Source organism: Chlamydotis macqueenii, chromosome 2 (assembly GCF_036417535.1).
Source record: "Chlamydotis macqueenii isolate bChlMac1 chromosome 2, bChlMac1.mat, whole genome shotgun sequence".
NCBI lineage: Eukaryota > Metazoa > Chordata > Aves > Otidiformes > Otididae > Chlamydotis > Chlamydotis macqueenii.
The window spans coordinates 10,975,185-10,995,980 of record NC_141557.1 but is presented as its reverse complement, the minus strand read 5'-3'; the positions used below and the strand labels follow the sequence as shown (position 1 = coordinate 10,995,980).

The following is a 20,796-nucleotide window of genomic DNA, read 5'->3' as shown; positions in this document are numbered from 1 at the left end:
CACATCTGCTAAGACCTGACCTCATTTTGGGCACTATGATGTGTTTTATTGCCTCTGCTAGCTAGGGATTTGGAACAACACAGCAACCTCAAAAACAGTTCCAAAGGGTACTGGGGTGTCCTTAGAATAGGTCTTGTAAGTTAATTGCAGTATTGTGTCTATGGGAATTTCTAGCAGATATCTGAAGGCACAAACATGACTCGTATCAGTAAGGATTAAAAACAGGATCCAGAAGGCCCTATCTGGATTCATTTCTGAGATGCAGATAGGCAGCAATGCATGGTACAGCTAATTATTGCCAGCTGGTTCTGAGGTGATGTAGTTTTGCCACATTTGAGGTAGATGACAAGCTGAGCACTGGGAGCAGTCCTGGAAGATAATTATTTCTAGCATTTTTTTTTGAAGTCCTGAGTAGAAACCACGTTTTCCATTTGCCTAATTAACTGTAGTTAAAAACAAATTATGATCTGTGCTAAATAACTAGAACTGCTTGACAAGACTTGTTTGTTCTTTGGTCAAACAAAAGAACTCTTGAATCTCCTGGAATTCACCACAGTTTTATACGACTGAAGATCTCTCTATTCCCCAGCTCGGTAAACTGAGGCCAAGAAGTCTGAAGAGTCCTACTGAGGGAATGTTCTCCTGGTTTCATAATCCACATGAAACAGGAGGCTCATTCATGAAACATTCTTCTCCTAAAATCCTCCTGTTTATGTTTATCTCTTCCTTTCGAGCTGCTCAGCCTTACTCCACGGAAGCTGCTACACTAAGAGCTCGAATACTCTGTGATTTTGGACAGGCATCCTGATCCTCCCACTGCTGTTGTGACAGCGCTTCAGAAGGCGACAACGCGCCCCACGCCAGCGCAGAGGCGTGCAAGCGTTCCCAGACTTACAGCCCTCCGTGAGGGCGAGCGCCGGCCAGCCCGACCCGGCCTCTTAACCCCCGCTTGAAAGGGAAACACCGCCGGGTGCGCCGCGCTCCCCCGACCGGGAACTCCCGGGGCTCTCCCGTCACCGGGGCAGCGACAGACCCGGGAGGCGCCGCCCGGCCCGGCCCGGCCCGCCGGCGGGGTACGGCAAGCGCGAGGAGATAAAACGCCGGGGGCGAGCGGGCGGGCAGCGCCTGCCGGCCTCCGCGCGCTCATTCAGAGCGGGTGACGTCAGGCTGCATCACGTGCCGCCTCACGTCACGCCGCGCGCGGAGCCCCCCTCCGCCAATCCGCGGGCACAGGTGCCGGCCTAACGCACCGCTCCGCGCGGTGCCGCCGGCCAATCCCTTCCGCCGGCGGAGGAGGGACTTCCGCCGGGAGCCGGAAGCGGGTCTCTCATGCGAGCGGGTGGTTGAGTCTCGGCTCGGAGACGTTCGGGCCCCGGAGCCGCCGCCGCCGCCTCCTCCTCCTCCGCGCCCCCCTCCCCGCTGTGCTGCCGCTGCCTGCTCCTCCTCCCGCCCCCCTCTCCGCTCTCCTCCTCCTGGCATCCGGCGGCGGCGCGGCCCGGCCCCGGCGGCGGCGGCGCGGCGAGAGGCCCCGGCGCTACCGGAAAGCTCGGCAGGAGCGAGAGGCCCCGGCGCCTGCGGGACCCCCCCTCTCCCCCGTGACCGCCCGTCTTCTCCCCGTCGAGGTTCGGTCCCAGGGCGGTGGCGGCTGCTGGTGACAGGTGAGTGCGAGGGGTCTCCCGCGGCCCGCGCCCTCCCGGCGGCGGCGGCCGCTTGGGCCGCTCCCCACCTCCCCGTGTGAGGGGGAATGGCGCAGCTGGAGGGGGAACAGGACCCCCCCCCCCGCTCCGCCACTCGCCACCCCCCTCGCACCGGGGAGGCGGCCGGAGCCGCCATCTTCCCACCCGAGGCGGTTCCCGGGGGAGAGGTAGGAGGGAGGAGGAGGAGGAGGAGGGATCCCGGCTCGGGGCCTTGGTGGTGGCGGGGCGTAGGGCGAGTCGCCGGGCTGGGCCGCCGGGGCCGCTCCCGCACTGCGGCCTCGCCAAGCAACGCTCCGTGCCCCGGCCCCGACGGGTGGCCGGGCAGCGGCCGAGTGAGCTCTGCCCAGCGCGGCGGTTTGGCGTTGCCGGGAGATCTCTCCGTGCGCAGCGGGTGCGAGCGGCTCTGGAGCCGGTGGGGAAGGGGCGAGCGGTGCGAGGGCACGCCTGGAGCACCGGCTGCACGGCGCGCTCCGGCTGCCCGCCCGTGGCGGGTGGGACCTGTGACCCCGTCTCGGCTGGAGCGAGTGGCGGGTGCGGGCGGTGCCGGCCCCTCGCCCGTGGGCGCGGGCAGGTGCAGGGCAGCGCTGGCTTCTCTCGGGAGCTGTGGCCTGGGCAGCTGAGCTGGTGGTGCGGGACGTAGCGGGCCAGCTGTGCTGCCGGGTTATGAAGCAAGAGTCGCGAAAGCAGCCACCGCGCAAACGGGTGTTTTTCCCCTCGGATTTTGTTGTCGTTAGGCCTCCGCCGGCTGCTTCAGACAAATTGTTTTCACTCTCGGTTTCAGTTTGTGCAGATGCTCGAAATTACTGCGTAGCTTTGTCCACAGTTTAAACAGATGTGCGCTTGCCAAACAATGTTGTATGAGGTGCCTGTGTGGCAGATAAGTGTAATTATTTTTATTCTGCAGGTAAGGAAATTGAGGCAAAGTGGTTGAGGCTTGCCTGTGGCCACGCAGAGAGAGCTGGTTTCAAAACCACTATTTAAACTTGAGTCACGGTTGGGGTAAAACCATGGGAATTCTGACTTCAGATTCTGCGTCTTGTCTCTGGCCTAATTTTGTTGGTCTCTGCCTGAATCCTTAGTAAAACTGGAGTAGGAGTCCTTCTTAAGTACTGACTCAGGATTGCTATTGAAAGGCATTAACCTTTCATGTGGCTTAAGTTTCACATCAAACTTACCTGGTTTTAAAGGACTGGATACATTTTCAAAGGTCAAAGCGTGTTGTGTTCTTTTTTTAAACTTGCTGGGATTTCAAAACTCTAGGGTTTTGATTCTGATCTGGTAACTGTTTTTATCAGTTGAACTTTCACTTGTTTCCTGCTGACTTGTAAGCATTTCTTAAAGTTAATTCTTGAGATATGAAGCTAATCAGCTTAATCACTCTAGCTATTAGAAGAACATTGATATTTTATAATTTTTTTATTATTATTATTATTATTTTTACGGGAAGTGAAAGGGAGGAAATAACTAGAGTGAGGCCTGATAAAGTACATACAGAAAACAGTGTATGTAATGTCTGGAGAAAATTTTATTTTTCTACGTGTGTTGCTGTTTATATGTGTGTGCTACTTACAAGGAAGCCAGAAATTACTGTTATATTTAATTGGGTTTACATTTTGACAAAAAAAAATTCTTATTGAAACTGAAATAAAAGATTTGCATAAATGAATTAGTAGAAAACATTTTACTTTTTGGATGTTCCTAAAAAAGTTATTGTATATTTTCATGTTCTATGATCAGAACGTTAAGTGCACATAGTGTTTTGGGTTAGATTGAATTGTTTCCCTTCTAACTCTTTCTGTTTTTTCAAGTGTTTACACACAAATGCCTTAAGGGAATAAAGGTGTCAGCGCAAGTGTGTTCTGCCTTGGTTGCTTTTTATGGCTTGCTCTGATGAAGATATACCTATGGAAAGGTATGGATAACTGATACGTGTGTACATACCTTGTTTAGATATGTGTCTGGAACTTAAATCTACTTCAGTGCAGATCAAGGTGGAAGACCTGTAACTGGATACAGTCACAACTTTGGGATTTGGGGCTTTGGGATTTGGATGGTTTTTGTTTCTTTTTGAGACATGTGATAACCATGTAGGCAGCTTCTGGCTCTGATATTTTATGTGATTAGATTGAAATGAACTACTTGCTTTATTTTACTGAAATACAGAATAAATACAATCAGGTTGTCTAATCTACATGTTCTGTGGAGATCTGTTGCTGTGCCTCTTAAGTCTCATATCTGGCAGTGGCTTTGGCTTTAAATCAGTTGTGAGTTTAATTGGCATGGTAATATAAACTCTGTTAAATATTTATTGCATTACCTTACAAAATGCACATGCTAGACACGGAAAAGGCATGTTTCTGGCCATAGTGCATGACAAATCTAAAGTGACAGCTGAAAGGTAGCAAGAAAGGAGTTACAAAGAACAAAGTAGTTAGATGTAGATGTGTTTCACCAGTTTAATTTTTTTTTAAACTAGGTGGCTTTTTGGCCCTTCGGTGCTATTAATATTTAATGGTGCCTGTGTATGTTCATCAGACATTCACATTCTCGTAAATTAACAGGTAAGGTACACAAATAAGCATGTAGAACGCTTGACTTATCTTTTCTTGTGCCTATGATGGAAGGAGCAGGCTTTGTCAAGGGCAATGGCCTTATCAATTGTCTTGAAGAAGAGCGGTCTTGTCTTGGAGATCCTCTGTGAAGGAAGGTGCAAAGGTGGCTGTAGAGGTAGCTAACAAATGCAGCATCGAGAAGGCTATTGCTGGCACAGAGAAAAATGCAAAAGCAACTAGATGAAGAAAGCAACAAAACACAGTTTCAGGTCTGAAGAATATCAAACTTCGGGAGTGTGGTGGGTTTCTTGTACATGTGTGTATGCGCACATGTGAGGAAGTGTTATGTGATGTAAGATGTAAAAAATGTGGTTTACATAGCATTCTGTCCTTTTTAGCATTTACTAGCAAAGTTACATTTTTAGACAACAAGTTTGTGTGACTTAGAAATAACTGTGGAAAATAGCCTTTGGCTGCATTTATTGGTGTCTGTAATCAGTGATATTAAACTAACGTGAATATTGCCAGTCTCTTGTATTTGCATTCAGAATGAACACACAGGTACAAGTAGGAAAGGAAGGATGTTACGAAATAGGACGTTGTAAGGAAGAAAATTACCCCCTCCCCCTGCAGTTTTGTAAGAGGCAGTAGTATGTGGAGAACTATGTAGAAGATGAGGGTGAAATCTGCCCTTGTAATAAAGGCCCCGGAAAGGTGTTTGAACAATGTTATTCCCAAAGCAAGGCACATGCATGCTGAATCCAATACTATAATTTTAGTTGATATAAAACAAGATTTAGGCAGGTGAATTTCACCGTATAAGCTAGTCATTAAATTAGGAAGGGGAAAGTGACGTAGAACTTACTCTTAAATAGAGCTAGTTTTATGTGTTACCTCAAAAAAAGAGAACATGCATGCACGTGCCCTCTTCCCCCCAAACTGGTAATATGCTTTGTCAAAGGTACCACTTGAAAATGTTGTAAATACAGTTGTAAGTTAATGCTTTGGGGAAGTTCTGTTTTCTTTTCCTGTGTATTAACTCCTCTGTGCTAAGCTCAGGGCAAGCCGATATGTTAGAACGGTAAACACGAAAACAGAATACCTCTGAAGCACTTTTCTGAATATAAAATCTTTTAACTTTTTATGAATATAAAACTCAGTGATACTTCACCGGGTCAATAAAACTAATTTAGTGCTGTAAGTACTGGATAATTGAAGAAGATCCATTGCTATTCCGACAGTCTGTTTATTTCTCTTTAAGGATATACCGCCTTTGACTGGCTCATGATAAAAATTTATCTAAAACCAGTAAATATGAGGAACTTGTTAGAAACAGGAGACAAGAAGTTGATTTCTGTAACACCTATTCATTTGAGTTCATCTAGCCAAGTTCCACAAAGTAGTGCAAGAGGGAAACAAACTCTATTAATTGATGCATAGTTGGTATTTTTTAAAGTTTTGGCGATGTGATAGAGCCAAGGATTTATAATCTTTTTTTTCAATTGTCTTTCATATTTCTGTGTTCTCTGTGTGTTTTGCTGTTACCTTTTCTTTCTAAAGAGGGGTGTTCCACCCTCTGTTAGGAAGCAGGCGCTACAGAGTAATAACTGCAGAGAACTGAGATGCTTTGGAGTACTTAAATTAGGTGTGACTGTAATACAGCATAATTGTGCAATTAGGATAGCCGTGACAGTGTTCGTTCTGTGATGTGTGCTGCTGCAGGTATTATGTGTTTCAGGAACAGCAATTAACTCCAAAATTGGAAGTCTGACAGAGGTTACTAATATGTGGCTAGCTACTTGGCCTAGAACATTGCAGGGAATTGGGGAAACACTGTTTTGACGCCCTGATGAATCACCAATTTCTTTGAGCCTTAATCTTTTCCAACGCTCGTTTACCATGGAGGGCTGGGCTATGCATATTCTGGATCCTGTCAGTCCAGCTCCTTAATGGGTAGTTGAATGATGTAATACAAAAGGAATCATTCGTTCATAAGCTGAATGGATTGCCGCCTCTGCACTTCCAGCAGCTCTGTTGTTATTCGCATAAGGCTGTTGGCATGTAAGGAGCTGGTGTCCCCTAGAATATATCCTACAGAAATGGTTTGTTCTGGACTGCCTTTATGGCCGTCTAGAGTTGACAGGTATCTTCAGTTCAGTGTGTGTGTGTGTGTGTATTTAAGGTAGCAGTAACTATGAGAGTTTTAGTTCTGGGCTGTTGCACATATAGATAGACGCATAGATGCCTGTAGATATCTATAGGCATCTATGTGGCATGGTAGCTAATGATGAATTAGACCTGGAACTGCTTTGTCCGTTGGAGACTCCTCCTTATAATGCCTATGTCACTTTCACTATTGAAAATAGCAAACACTGGCGATAGAAAGACTTTGGAAATTACACTGTCAGATGCTATCAGTAGTTCACATGGGACTTATTCAGGAATATACTGAGTTTTGAGAATGTGTGCATTTATTTTATCTAAAGCGTGTCCTGGGCTTTTTGCAAGTCTAAATACTGTATCGCTTAATTTTGCTTTTAGATTTCCTGTGTTTTCTTGCACAAGTATCAGCACAATATTTTCCCTTTGCTTAGATAAATTCTCCCTCAGCTTCTTACTGGCTGTTCCCTGCTAGCTTCTGGAAATAAGCAACGATGATGAATATTAATAGTTTATTGATAGTATTCATAAGGCAGAATCTGTCTTGGGAATGTAGTTACAAACTTGCTTTAAAAAATTGTAGGTTTCTGTTGTTTTCATTAAAGTGTTTCTCTGTATTTCTCAGCAAGCCTAACATTCTGCAATCTATTTTCAAGGATTTTATAATCATAGGATGCCAGTGATCTGACAGAGAATCTTAAGAAACAAAATATTAGTTATATTGAAGAAAAAATATTTAGCCATTTGATAAATCTCACTTGTCAGAAATTTGAAGAAGCTTTACAGTGATATCTCGTGGCAGCTTTTTTTTTTTTGTTAGTGTTGGTATCTGTGATTTTTACAGGTTATAATGCTGTCGCGGTTTGCCCCACAACCAAGTCTGACTCTGACTGTTGGTCAAACAAGGAACTGATGAATCAACAGGCTAATGTCTGAAGTAGCTTACTTTTTCATACCCTGGTGCTGAAGGTTTATGCTCAAGCCTTTTGATATATCCTGCTGCTTTCTGATTCTTGTTCTAGGAATTGGAAAAATAGAGCAAAAATGATGAGTGCATCGGGACACGGTTACTTTAAGTGCTGAGGACCAAAGCTTATAAAAGAGCTACCTATATGTGCAGAATTTGCAATCTTATCTCAGAGTTTCATTCCCATTCAATGTTGTTGCTGCCGGATAGGGACAGAAGATGGACAACATGTTGCTGTTTAAAGCAGCAAGGCAAACAATTTGGGCAAAATATCATTGCATTGGAATGTCTCCAAGATCTTAGGTCTGTGTCCCTGTTCCTGGTTAAAGCTTGTTGTCCAGTTCTTTATAGTACGTATCTAGAAGATTTGTATTATAAAGAAGGGGCAGGGGGTCTTTTTTTTAATGCACCTGTTGCAGCTTAGTTTAAAATCTATTTCATTAAGATTATAATTTTCTGTTTCTTAATTAATGTTGTGTATTTTAACTGCCTGGATTCAAGGAATCAGCAAAATTTTTAGGAGGGTTGTGCCCAATTATTTTGACTTGCAAAGAAGAATCGTCGTCCTTAATTCCAAGCTCAAATATTGGAACAGTCTGTCCTTCAACATTGAGTCAAAACCTGAATTACCAGTAGTTTTGATTACAGTGATACTCTAAAAAGGTGGGGTGCTCTAACTGTGAACAAAAATGCACCCAGTAGGTGATAGTCTTTCATATAGTGTTTTAAAAGTAAGCAAGAGTTGTGTTTGATTTCAGTGAAGCTTGTAGTGAAGGATGGCGGCTTTTTCCAAAAGAGGAAGTAATGCTAAAATGACTGGATTATTTGGGTTAAACTCTGTTTGGCAAAGAGGTTAATGAAATAATCATTGGCAAAAACATTGGCTTCCTTTTGTTATTACAAAACCTTAAAGTTAAATGACACTTCTTCTGCAAGTAGTTTAATTTCACTTTAGATTTGTTTGTGAACATGTTTCAAAACTTAAACTAATGTATTTTAGGTAAATGAGCGCCTTTCAAGTAGTCAGAAAAAAAAAACCAAAGCCCTGAAGGCTGAGAGCAGTTCATCCTAGGCTATATGTTTTGCTGAACAACTGTTGATGAAAATAATCTTTGCATAATAAAGAATTATTGTATACATTCTTATTGGAAGAAATCTTGTCATTGTACCTTTTCATTTATCACTGTAATTATCAACATCTTAGTTGGTTCTGTATATGTCTCCCACCTGGACTTTACATAAGTGTAGAATCTCTTCTTTCTCACTTATCTCAGGCCTGTTCTGACTGACAGTGTATTCTAGCAGCACTGTAACAGCTGTCCCATCAGTTTGCATCAAATCTCTTCCAGAATTCTCATTTTGTGTGCGTTTGAGTTTAGATCCTTGGTGTAAAATTTCTGCTTCCCTGAATGAGGTGTTTATTGTGTGGTCTGGGAATGTGATGACAAAGAACTTAGCAAATCGGCTTTGAAGCTATCTCTGTGTCTTGAAGAATACTTCAAAGCACTAAAAGTATTAAGTGTCCTAGGAGCTTTTAATACAGTTTTTTGACCTCCTCTTGCTTAAGCACAGCACTGATTGAAGACTTGAAACATGGAATCCAAATAACAATATTCTGACATAAGCCTATTAAGACCTGTTGAAGAACGTCAGACTTCTAACCTCAGCCTTGGAACTGCCCTAATTATTAACCTTATAGCTTCAAGTGATGTTTTTAGTTTTGTCTTTCATCGTAAAATACTGCATCCTCTTCTGCCAACTTCTGAATTTTTCTGAAGAAGGTGCTGTCCGTAAAATCCTGCCCAGCAGAGCTAGGTTACTTATTTCCTTTACCTTTGTGAACTGTATTGCCTAGAGTCACTGGCAGCATTGTGACTCTGCATTGGCCATTTTCTGGGTAGCAGAGTAGTGAAGTATGCGGAAAACTTAAAGATCCTATTGGTAAATCAGAAGGAGGAACATTCGGTAATTGAAACAAGGAAGTTCGTTGTTCCCAGCATTGCTAAACTGACACTCTTCATGCACAACATTTAACTTGTTCCCTCTGAGCAAGCGCTAAAGCTGCTGATACTTTGTCATGTGTCGTATCTTTTGAAGACTTAGTGTTTCTTTGAAGAATTGTGGAAGGCCAAATGGACCATCAGTTGCTGCATCTTGGCTTTGAAAATTGATGCATCTGATAAAATACTGTAGAACTTGCAGTTGTTTTGTGAAAGCAAAAATATTTATAAAATGACAGGTCCATTTACTGCGGGACTGGCATGCTGAGATGCTGGCAAGTTTGTTAGCCAGCAAAGCTCAGTATCTCTTCATTCCAAGTCAGGAACCAGTTTCAGTCTTGAAATGAAAACTGCCTCCCATGATGAAAGTGTGACAGTTTCTGTAAACCTTATTGCTCTTTGTGAGCTGTTAGAGTACTTAATTGTTGCTTCCTTCAGCGGAGTAATCTCTCTGACTTCCTGTCAGTAGATACTTTAAGGAAAAGCAAACCTCAAAAAAACTCCTTGATTAAGTGAGAGCAAGCCAGCTATGTAGGAAGAGAAGGGAAACGAGGAAAACATAGTATTATGCAAGATATTATCCTTGCATAATAATTCCTCATGTGTGCATGAGTTCAGAGAAGATATGATGGAATGAGACAGACTTATTATCTAGAGTGCCAAAGTAAACTCACCTGCTGGAAATAAGATGTGTCTCAAAATGAAGAACTACAGTTCTTAGGAAAAAAAATATCTGAGACATCTTTCATGTGGCTTTTTTTCTTCATGTGGTGTCTTGGTTGGCTATGGGAAGGAGTAATGTAGGCTGAAGACATGTGGAAGTTTTTTGGAAGTTTCCCTTATCTTAAGTAACTAAAACTTCTGAAAATGCCTATTTTACAGTAGTACAGAAATGAACACAATTTTTTTAAGTCCTAGTATAGGTATCAGCTCCTGCCCTATCCACTCCAGGGCAATTTTTAATTTTCTTTCCAGTTCAGTTTACTGCTTCTAGTCAATTGTGTCCTGGTCTTCTGCTTTCTGTGTGTACAGGGGTATTGTGCAATTGTTAATTTGTGAGCTCAGTGTGGACAAGCAACATGGGTGATGATAGTTGATGATTAATTAGATGACATTTTACATTTGATGGTGCTAAACTTCAGAAACAGATTTTTGTGATGCTTTCCTAATGTTTGCATTAAGTGAAAAAAAAAATCATTTCTGCATCGGTGAATGATATTTGACATTAAATATTGGTATTACATTAAAAGCCTGCAGTAGTCTCCCAGCTAGTTTGTAGGCATATAGATATCTGAAGTTACTGAGAAGCTTTGACTTTCAGAGAAAAATGCAGTTAGGCTATCAGAGATCACGCCAAACCAACTAGAGTTAATATTCATGCAGCAGGTAAACAATTTTAGCAGTTAAAATTATGTATATTAGTAAAAATACCAACACTTTTAATTTATTTTCACTATGTCAGCTTTGCCTTGTATTTGCAGATCAGAACCTCACTGCTCCTACAAGAAATTAATGTGAGCAGTGGGTTAGTATAATGTATAATGCCTATGCTCTGATGAAAACCTCATCAGTTTTTAAAATACATGAATTTTTAAAAAATCTTGCAGAAGGAGGGAGCTTCCATCACATTCTACAGTTTCTGTTAACTCATGTTTGGCATAAACATGATCTTTTTTTTGTTTTACACTTGGCCATTATTTAGGCTGGTTGTTTTTAGAGGATTATAGGCAAAATTACTCTCCCTTTACAGTCAGGCTAGTAGTGCAACTACTGTGTAGTTCTCTCTAATTGTTTGTAGAAAAGGGGAATTGTTCAAATTTATTCCAGTTCTGTTCTTGCTGGTAATGTTTTCTGTCCTGCAAAAATAAGAAGACACACCAAGGCTGAGAGGCAGAGAGGAGATCAAATGCTCATGAACCTATACCGAGGGCAAGTGATGAAGTATTTTGGTGGAAAATCATTATACTTTGAGGTACTTGCCTAATGTGCTTGAGTGGCAAATTCCTGGTCTCTTTCCTGAGAGAGATAAAAGACCTTTTTCCTCCAGTGTGAGATGTTTTCTGCTTTCTGTAGGCCTTGGTAATGAATGTAGAATTTGTGATTCTACATTCAACTAAACAGAACAACTTTAGAGGAGAAGATGGCGTTGTGGAGAATTATAAATACTTTATCTTAAGGTAGCTTCCCACCTTTCATTTCAGAATTGTCATGATTTGGCTGAGCTGCTAACAATTTTAACTCTGCCATTTGAGGGGTTTGCTCAGATAATGCACAAATGGGAGAGTTAAGGGTTTATTTTAATTAACAGTTTGGTACTTTTAAAAATCGTCATCTGATAAAAGAATATCTTATCTGATGTAATAATTATGATAGAAATTAAATATGCATGTCTGTGGGTAACCTGCAAGGCGTGTGCTCTTAGTCCACTTACAGTGAAGAAAACAAGCTTGTGGCTTTGTGATGGATGTGCTACACGAAGCAACTCCTGTTAATTAACGAGTTGGGTTTCTTGATGTTATGTGCTTCAGCCTGCAGTCAGGAGAGTGCTGCTTCAGGTCTGGAAATGGAGAACAAGCTGTAAGCAAACTGAAAACTGCTCATGACACAATGACACTTGTCTTCAAGGCACATGACATTCTTATCAGGCACAAAAATTTCTTCCCAGTGGGAAGAAACATCTGGTGCATTGTAATACTGAAGGGGATGTGATCTACAGGCTTACTAATCCATTTCTTGAGAGATACTTCAGTGCATATCAGATAGTACCGGTGTGTGAAATTTTCCTTCCTGGTGTGTGGCAATTCTGTGTGAGACCTCTCAATACAGTGAAAAGATAGATATTTAAAATACAATGCATAAAAGTCTAGACATAAAAAAGATAAATCAGGATTATTTGGTGGTGGCGTCATCCTGTTATCAAGATCTTTCTTCCTGTTGTTTGAGATCAAGTGAGTGAATAAGACTGTAAATTATGCCTTTTCCATTTTTCCTGCTCTTGACTAGAAGTTTTTCATATACCTCTGTATAGAGTTCTTATCATTTAACCACTGTCAGGATTTTTTTGTATTTTATCACCTTTCTTTAGTAACTTATTGCTTCATATCTCTCAGACAACTGATTTACTGTAACAATCTGAATTTTTAGGTTTATGGAGTAATCTGTTTTAGTGTGTGGTTTCATCGTACAAGTTCGTGTGTGAGTTAGCTCAGTAAATGATGAAGTTGGAAATGGCTTGTGAAGCCTAGTGCAGAAATGTTTCATGGATCTTTAAATACGGAAATACAGCGTTCCCTTTAAATAGCAAGGTTTACTGTTTCTCTTGAAGTCTCAGCCATTCTTAGAGGAGAGACTGAAGAGATAATTAATGGAATTGCAGAACAGTTTGGAGGCCATTAGCCTTATTAAGAACACAAGTTTTTTTTCAAAAAAAAAATCTGAAGTGGATGCAGCAGTACCTCTAAACCATTTGAGCTGGTGCTTGCTATTACAGGATGTTAAAACTGTACAGGATTAACATTTAGGTGGTCTTCTGACAGAGTGCATTCCTTGCTAACACCCAGTTGCTGTGTGTGTTTTAAAATGCCTTGCACCTGCCAGGTGTCCAGTTGCAGGTTCACTCTTCATGCTTATGTTTCTCTCCAAGAACCAAAAAGTTGCGTTTTTCTGGGTGCTGACTGGAAGTGCCTGGGCATAAGCAGTTTTCTTGGCAGGAAGGAAAACTGAAGCAAATCAGATGGTACTTCTCTTTGGTTTTATTTTGGTTTGTTTTTTTTTTTTTTTAACTCTTAACTTCCCAGCCACCATGCTGGCACATACACTGGATGCATGTGCGTTTTGAAACCTTCATCTGTCAGACTTTGATAAATGTCTGGATCACACTAAGCTCCAGAGGTGAAATTTTTGACTTTTCCCCCACCTGTTTAGCTAATTGGCAGTTAAACAAATTCAGAGCCTTGTGATGATTTTTAAAATAGTAGCGTATTCAGTATTTAACTTCTGTAGACACGTGCTGTGGCTAAATATTTATGTCATGTCAGCTTTTTAATTGCTGTTGTGTAATACAGAGTTTACAAGTGATGTAGGCACAATGATGATAGTGGAGATCGCCACTGACAGATGTACTTTTTGCAGTGGTTAGATTTTTTTGTTCACAGCTATTTTGTCTGCTGTGGTAATGTAACCACTTCACAGTATATTTTCTTTTAAATAATGCCATCCTTTGAATAATTGGTTGCTGTATTTGTTCTGTAAAGAGAATAATTTCCTGCTTTCAAAGGAGAGATGGAAAACCCTGAGCTCTGTCACAGGCTTTCTGTATCAGAGCGATACAGCTTTGCAGGGTTGTTCACCTACAGAGTGGCAACATGTGCCCCATGCAGTGGGATGGTGGTTCTACTCTTACATTAACAGCTGAAAGTCTTCTAAAACAGCCATCTGCTTAAAATTGTAAGCTCCAGTTTTTATCACTGCTTATAATTCTAAGGTGAAGGGAAACTTGCAGCCTTTCAGGATTAGGATTTGTCAGTTTTTCTTGATGATGCTCTATCCTGTATCGGAGCTAGCAGCTTTACCTGGGCTGAGAACATGATTAACTCTTGACGTATTACCTATACCTTGGGTATTCAAAACCCTTGTGAAAGGTAAACTTACTTTAAACAGGAGTTAATGTATTAATAGCATACTTTTGGAAACAGCATCTTGTTTCTCATATCAACTATGTGATGTTTTCAGCAGGTGCTAAAACTCTTTCCAAAGCTGAAGTCAGTGGTAGCTCTGACTTCTGCCTGGTGGCATGATCCTTGTGGGTAGTAAAGGGTGTGAAAGACACTGAGAAGGCATGTTATCTCTGGTGGTAGAAAGAGCGTTTCTGGCCTGCAACTGGTGAGGCTTAAGTTAAGCAGTGCACCTCTGTTTTGAAAACATTTTAGGATTTTCTCATGTTACTGGAAGTGTATTTCTGTATTAGCCTTGTGAAAAGTTTATCCTAATCTGTGTTTAAAGTTTTTAAAATGTTTGCTAGGAAGAGTTCTGCACAAAGCCAAACTCAAATCTATTTTTGTTTGTGCTTGCTGGAAGAGCAATGAAAAGATCTTTTATTCCAGTGAGCTTTTTTGTTTTATGGTGTTGCTGTTTGCAATGTGAAAGTTAGTTGTCAGCACTTGCATTTGTAAATCTCTTTTTAAGGGCTGATTACTCTGCGCTGAAAGTTGGCAGGCAAGATCTCAGGCCTAGAGCATTGTTCGGGGTTTTGCATGTTTTTAAATAACAGATCTATCTGACTGGTTTGACTGGGAGAATGCATGCTGCTACTCATACTCTTCTAACTCTAGACAGCAAAACAGACTACATAAAAGCACTCTTTGAATATGAATTAGAGAAATTAGAGACTACTACTAATGAAAGCAGAGGTGGGAGGATTGAGGGCTACACTCGAGGGAGGTTTGGGGGGGTTGGCGGGGGCAGTAGTGGTTTTCATTGGCTGTATAATGATTGAGTAGATGTCTCTTCCGAGCTGTTTGCAAGGTTGACGGTGTATGTGGATGCAGTGTGTATATAAATATCTTCAGACAGTTGAATGTTAACTCTGCTAGTACTGTAAGATACGTAAACTGGAACTAAAAAGCAGTGTAAAGGTTAGCCTGGTGTTGGCACCATAGTAACACATGTGTGGCTTTTGGATGAGAGCAGTCCCAGCTCTGCTTGACTTGGCATCCAGACAAGAGTGATCACGTGGCTGTGTGCAGTTACCTGTATAGTCATCCCGTGGAGCGCTGCTGGTTTGCATCTGGCATCTTCTGAAATGTCAGAATTCTGAAATCATCTTCGTTTCAGAAGATGGAATTCTTATAACAGGATGCATTTGAAAATATTTGCCAGTAAAGAACCATGTTGTCGACTTTAAAAAAAAAAAAAGAAAAAAAAAAAAAAACAAACCCAAGCAAACAAAAAAAAACCAAAAACAAAACCAGAAACCAAACACCACCACACCCTGGCCCCCGTGCCTCGCCTCCAAAATCCCCCAGCTTTTTATTTCTAAAAGTGGTTGTGGATGTTGCAGAAGGAATCCAGAAGGTTGAAGTATGGGCTACCTGTGTTGCTCGGCCAGGTGGTCTCAGTCCATCCTGAGAATGTTCTTGTAAGTCCTCAGGTTAACCACTGCTGACCAGGTCCCCACAGGGGCAGATCTGTACAAGTACAGAGTTACTGCTCCTGTCATCCTTGTTCTAGTGAGAAAACAACTGTATTAAGGTGCTCTTCTCCTTCCTGTTGCAATTACTAATTTAGCAGACTGAGCACTGTGCTGTAGTTTTGGGGACAGTAAGGACTTAATGGTTGAATGTTGTGCAGTTCCTAAAGAAATGTGCTTTTACCTGGATTTTAACCTTCTAGAGGATAAGTGTCTTGCCTACTTACAAACCAAGTTTAAACTGCTTTTGGTAAGCTTCAGTAAAATCCATGCAGTTTCTCTTGGATTAGGTAGTTCTGGAAATAAGTATCTGCATGTCTCAAGAGTAACTTTGCTTTTCACGTAATGTATCTGAAGTTGTTGAACTTGACTAATTACTCTGTGATGATCGAATGACAAGCCAGAAGGAAAAATAAAAGTTTACTATACACGCTTACAGAATTGATATTATACATAATATTACAAATTTATAAGTTTGTACTTCTAAATCAACTCATAAATGCAGGCCATTCTGTAGACTGTGTGACTAGACATAATTTTTGGAAGACATAGGGTTTTTTGTAAATCTGCTTTCTGTAGACTGGAAATGTTATTTAAAAGCTTACTCAAGACATTGTGTGCCTCTGAAAGTTTTTCTTGTGTTTTTTAAGTAAACGGAATAGAAAAAAAAAAATACCGTCTACTTCTGACAGCTCAATGTTCTGCCGTAGGTATTGCTATCTCTGTCCCAAACAGGTCTGCCAGCTTGCCTTTTTCTCTTGAATGTCTCCTGTGTATTGCAGCAGCATGTATTTATGCAGAGGTAGAGCTTACCAATAAGCAATTCAGCGTATCTTTTAAAGTGGTGAGCAAGTTAACTCTTCAATGGGATGATAATTTTATTGCTGCGTTAAAATGCTGCACTTAACTTGCTTGCTAATTTGACTATTAAACTAGCATCTGAAGAGGACGGACTGTCTTCGAAACTATCTGTAGTTTCTAGCACTATCAGATATTGATTGTGGTTCCTCTAAATAAGCTTGTTTATGAAACTGTCAATATAATGAAAAATGTGCTAAAACACATCCTGTGAACAGCCTTAAACACTTTGTGGTCTTTATTTCTCTCTCTTGAAGTAACACTACTTTTTCCACAAACACTGTACTATCTGACATGATAGTCATGGAAGCATGCTGTCATACAGGTTTTATGCCTTAAGAGACTGGTCAGTGGCAACTCCGTGGTGGAAAAGTTGATGGCACTAACTTTCCGGAACAGCCCTGCACATGAAGTCGTTTTGAAGGATATCACAACAGATGGGATTTTGCAGCAGAGCATTTGATATCCTAGGGACCTGTAGCAGTGTGACATGCTAAGTGAAGAAAATTGCGAAGGGAACTCCTTCTGCATTTGATGTCTTTCAATATGGCTTACCATCTGCAGAGAGGCAATAGCTGATCAGTGTTAAAAGTGTGGGACTTAAAAAGCAAGTTGGATATCCTCTTTAAACACATTATATAGTATCTTGCTTGTTTTGAGAGCCATTTTGATCCTGAATGATCAAAATGCAACTTAAATATATGCGTTTGGCATTGTGGTTATTAAAAAAAAACTTGTTCACAACATGAGTGGATATAGTGTGGTGTGTATCACAATAAATCTATGTAACTAATGAGAATACGATTATTAGCCTGACTAATCCAAAGTAACCTATAGCTTCAGTCTAGACCTAGCCTGTAATGAGCGTCTTGTGTAATCTCATCTAAAGGACTTCTGAAAAGCCGTAGAATGATGTGCTGCTTTGATTGCTGGTGCCTTGCCCAAGAAGTTGGAAGTTGCAATGTGCACATTGCAGTAATGTTATCTATCAAGCTGGCTAACAACTTGTCTACCCTCAGCTGAAATTAATGATTTAGCTGAATATTTTGTACTTGATGGCCAGTCAGCAAGTGCTTTAAAGGACGTATGTGTAGTGGAACTTTATTCTCATTTGTTAGACTCACATGATCTTGTCTGTTTTCCTTCCATAATCCATAGATTTACAAAGTACTGATGCTTCCGTACCAGAGGATGGAAGAGATTGCAGCATGACAGGTGGATCCTAGAAGGGAATGGGAGTGTGTGAGATAAGCAGGCAACATAGAGGGGTTCAAAGAAGTACCTCAGCATTGATTTGGGCATCAAAACTGAGTAGATAACATCATTGCTGACTGAAACATATTTGTCTTTCTGTAAAGTAGACTGCAGCTTGTGAATCTGGACTAATGTGTGTGCTTAAGGTCTAGTAGGAACAGCAGTCGAGATTGTATACAGCGAACGTGAAATGTGGTAAGAAGTCTTGTCCTCTTTTTAGAAAATATTAAACTGAAATTTTAAAAAGCTAAAACCAATTTTTTTAAAGCATGTTAACAGAAGCATTCTCTGAGAAGCTTAGACACCTTCGGCATTGTTAATGTGCATCCAACTTCCCATGCCTGGGTTTGAGCAGCACAAAGTCTAGTTATTTAATGCTTGCTTTTTAAAAATTGCTTTCATCCTGAGGATGACTTTTGGTTATTTTATAAAATACAAGCATCCTGAACGAATTCCAGACTTTCTGCCATGTAGACTCTGTGTGTGTTCATGTGTGTGTAACACTGTATGTAAGCGGCAATATAATTTTTTTCACTTCTTTTGTGTGGGTTTTTTTTCTGTGTCATTTCTGCCTTACTTAAATAGTTTCTATTCCAAGATGAGAGGCACAGTGTTAGGAAAAAAAACTTCTGGGACTGTAACACTGACACAGTGCATGTGTTTCAAAAACATGTTTTTCATGCTGACTTTACATCAATAGCATGAAGTGATAAGCAACTGTTCATGTAAGCTGAATATTTCGTCCTGTCAGGGATATGTAATTGTAATTGTTTCTTCAACTGTGTGTGCAAAACATCCTATCTTCTGCATAATCCCGTAATACAGGCACTTGAATCAGTTCATAGATGAATGTCAAAATTATTTGAAAATTTTGGAATGTATTCAGTCAGTTGCATGAGAGGCTTTTGTCCATTTCAAAATATAGTGTAGAGGACATTCCATGGAAGGCCATGATGCCATAGAGTGAAAGAAATACTTTTTTACTCTAGTCTTTCGGAGTCAAGATACCTTAAAAAGAGCTTATGCTGCTAGAGAATGGAATCATACAATTACTTTCCATGTGCTGCAAATCTTTACTTCTATTTTTTAAGGAGACTGTAGAGAATCTCTCTCTGAAATTTGGTGTCACCAACTTGAAGGGAATAAATTTCTCTTGCACATTGTTACAGATGGAGTACTGAAATTTCCAGGTAAATAAGTAACTCAAAAAGCATATTACAACTTACTCATAGTCCTTTTAGAGAAGATAAATAAAAAAATTACACTGTTTTTTCATCCCAATATTTACTTTCTGAGACTTCGTGCTTTAAATGAGCTTTTCTTGTTTTTTTTAAAGACCAGACATTTTTAAAAATAACAGTATTAAATAATAGTATCAGATTTCAAGGCGAAGTCAGACTTTCAACTCTACTTAGCTTTCTATTTGTCTAATCAAATAAAATAACATTTTAGGATGATGGAGCAGAACAACTTGTTGAGCGTTACTAATGTAGCAGAACTGTTGTAACACGCTGCTTTAAATTTGCAGAGATTAAGTGACTGTCAGAGTAGTTGTAGAAGACAAAGATTGGTTTGTGACTAAATGCTTTTTAATAAGTTAAGTCAGTCTACCAGGTGGTATGAAGAAGTCATGGGTTGAAAACCAATCTGAGTAATTAAGGTGAGAATCAAGTGAAACTTTCCCAGTGGAATTTCCCTGCCCAGTGCTGTGGCAAGTGTTCATCTGTGCTCCTGAGGCAGCCAGCGACTGGGAGCTGAGCATATCTGCAAGACTGCTTTGTCCTCACCTTCTGCCATAACACTTTCCCTGAACCCATAACCCTGACCGTGGTGTGTGAAAGTTCTTTCGACCTTTGGTCTGAATCAGGATGGCACGTCTGGAGTGGCTGTGAGTTCTCAGGAATTTCGGCAACCGCTTACAGAATCTTTTGTCTTCCTTTTTCTGCAGCTTACAAAGGTGACCAGTAAAGTTCTCTCTGAGCAGCCAAAAAGCAGACAGCTCATGACTTCTGATCAGGACACTAAAGTTGTGGCTGAACCGCAGGTGCAGCAAGTACAAGAAGTTAAAGACGGTTCTCATCTAGTAAGTATTATAATTACATATTTCCCTGGTAGAAGTGTGGCATGAAACAGGTTTTTTTACTATGTTTTAATCAAAACTGTATCTCAGAACATTTTAGAAGACAGTTGGCTGATAGCATTATTGCAACATAAAATGCTAGAACAGAGCTGTTGAAAGTGGGTAATTCTCCGTACTGAGTAGGAGCCTCTACTTAACTTTTCTTCAGCCCTACAGGGGATTTAAATAAACTGCAAGTTACACCACTTTGCACTCGTTTAAGGTACCAGGCTTTTTAGGCTGTGCAGGAATTGTATTATTGGTCTCGAGTAAAGTTCTAGTGCACACATTAACATGTGAGGAAAATGCAGGAAGTGCACTTGGCGTGTATCTGTTATTGAAAAAATTACAAGCAGGAAATTGCATTCTGTAACAAGGAATTTCGCTCGGTCAGTTCTGCCAAATGGCACATGCTCCTGCTTCTGTGCTCCTGTGCAGCATGCTTTTGGCAGTTCATACAGCAGATACTACCGTGTGTACAGATGTTACTGTAAATGTTACGTATGTCTTCAAGATTGAATACTTGATGTGTGTATGAACTCTAAACATTGTATTTTCGCCTTTAGCCGTTGACTGTATATTGGGAGGAATGTTTCCTCTTTGGACATCTTGAACAATGTGGTTTCGGTGTGTGTTCTGCTAGGCGCTTAGCCTGGGCTGTGCTAAGCAGCAGTTGCTTACTGCTTCAGTTTACCTTGCAACAAGCACTAAAGAGAGTTTTGAAAAACACTGTAAACTTGAGCTTTTCTAAACTAAGCAAGCTGGTGAGTTTTTTCTTTATTGTTCCCCCCTCCCTTTTTTTTTAATTTGGTATTCTGGGTTCTCTTCTGCTCTGTTTACCTTTCTCAGATGTGAATTTTATCTATTTGACAATAGAGGAAAACGGTGAACCCATTTCTGTGCCATACTTGTGAAAGTTGAGCTTTTGTGAAGTTTGTGGGTTTGTTGTTGGTCATCCGTCCTGTCCCTCCCCCAGCCCTATACTCCAGGCATTAATTCCAA

At 41.0% G+C, this 20,796-nt stretch overlaps 1 protein-coding gene across 1 annotated transcript in view; it reads left to right on the top strand.

Annotated features, from left to right (window-relative positions):
- Nucleotides 1-1,350: 1,350 nt before the first annotated feature.
- LARP4B (La ribonucleoprotein 4B) overlaps nucleotides 1,351-20,796 on the top strand; it is a 56,374-nt gene continuing 36,928 nt past the window's right edge. Inside the window, exons 1-2 of the mRNA XM_086741908.1 lie at nucleotides 1,351-1,658; nucleotides 19,624-19,758. Coding sequence (XP_086598034.1) covers nucleotides 19,678-19,758 — 81 coding nt within the window. The 5' untranslated portion in view covers nucleotides 1,351-1,658; nucleotides 19,624-19,677. The remainder of the gene's footprint in view (nucleotides 1,659-19,623; nucleotides 19,759-20,796) is intronic.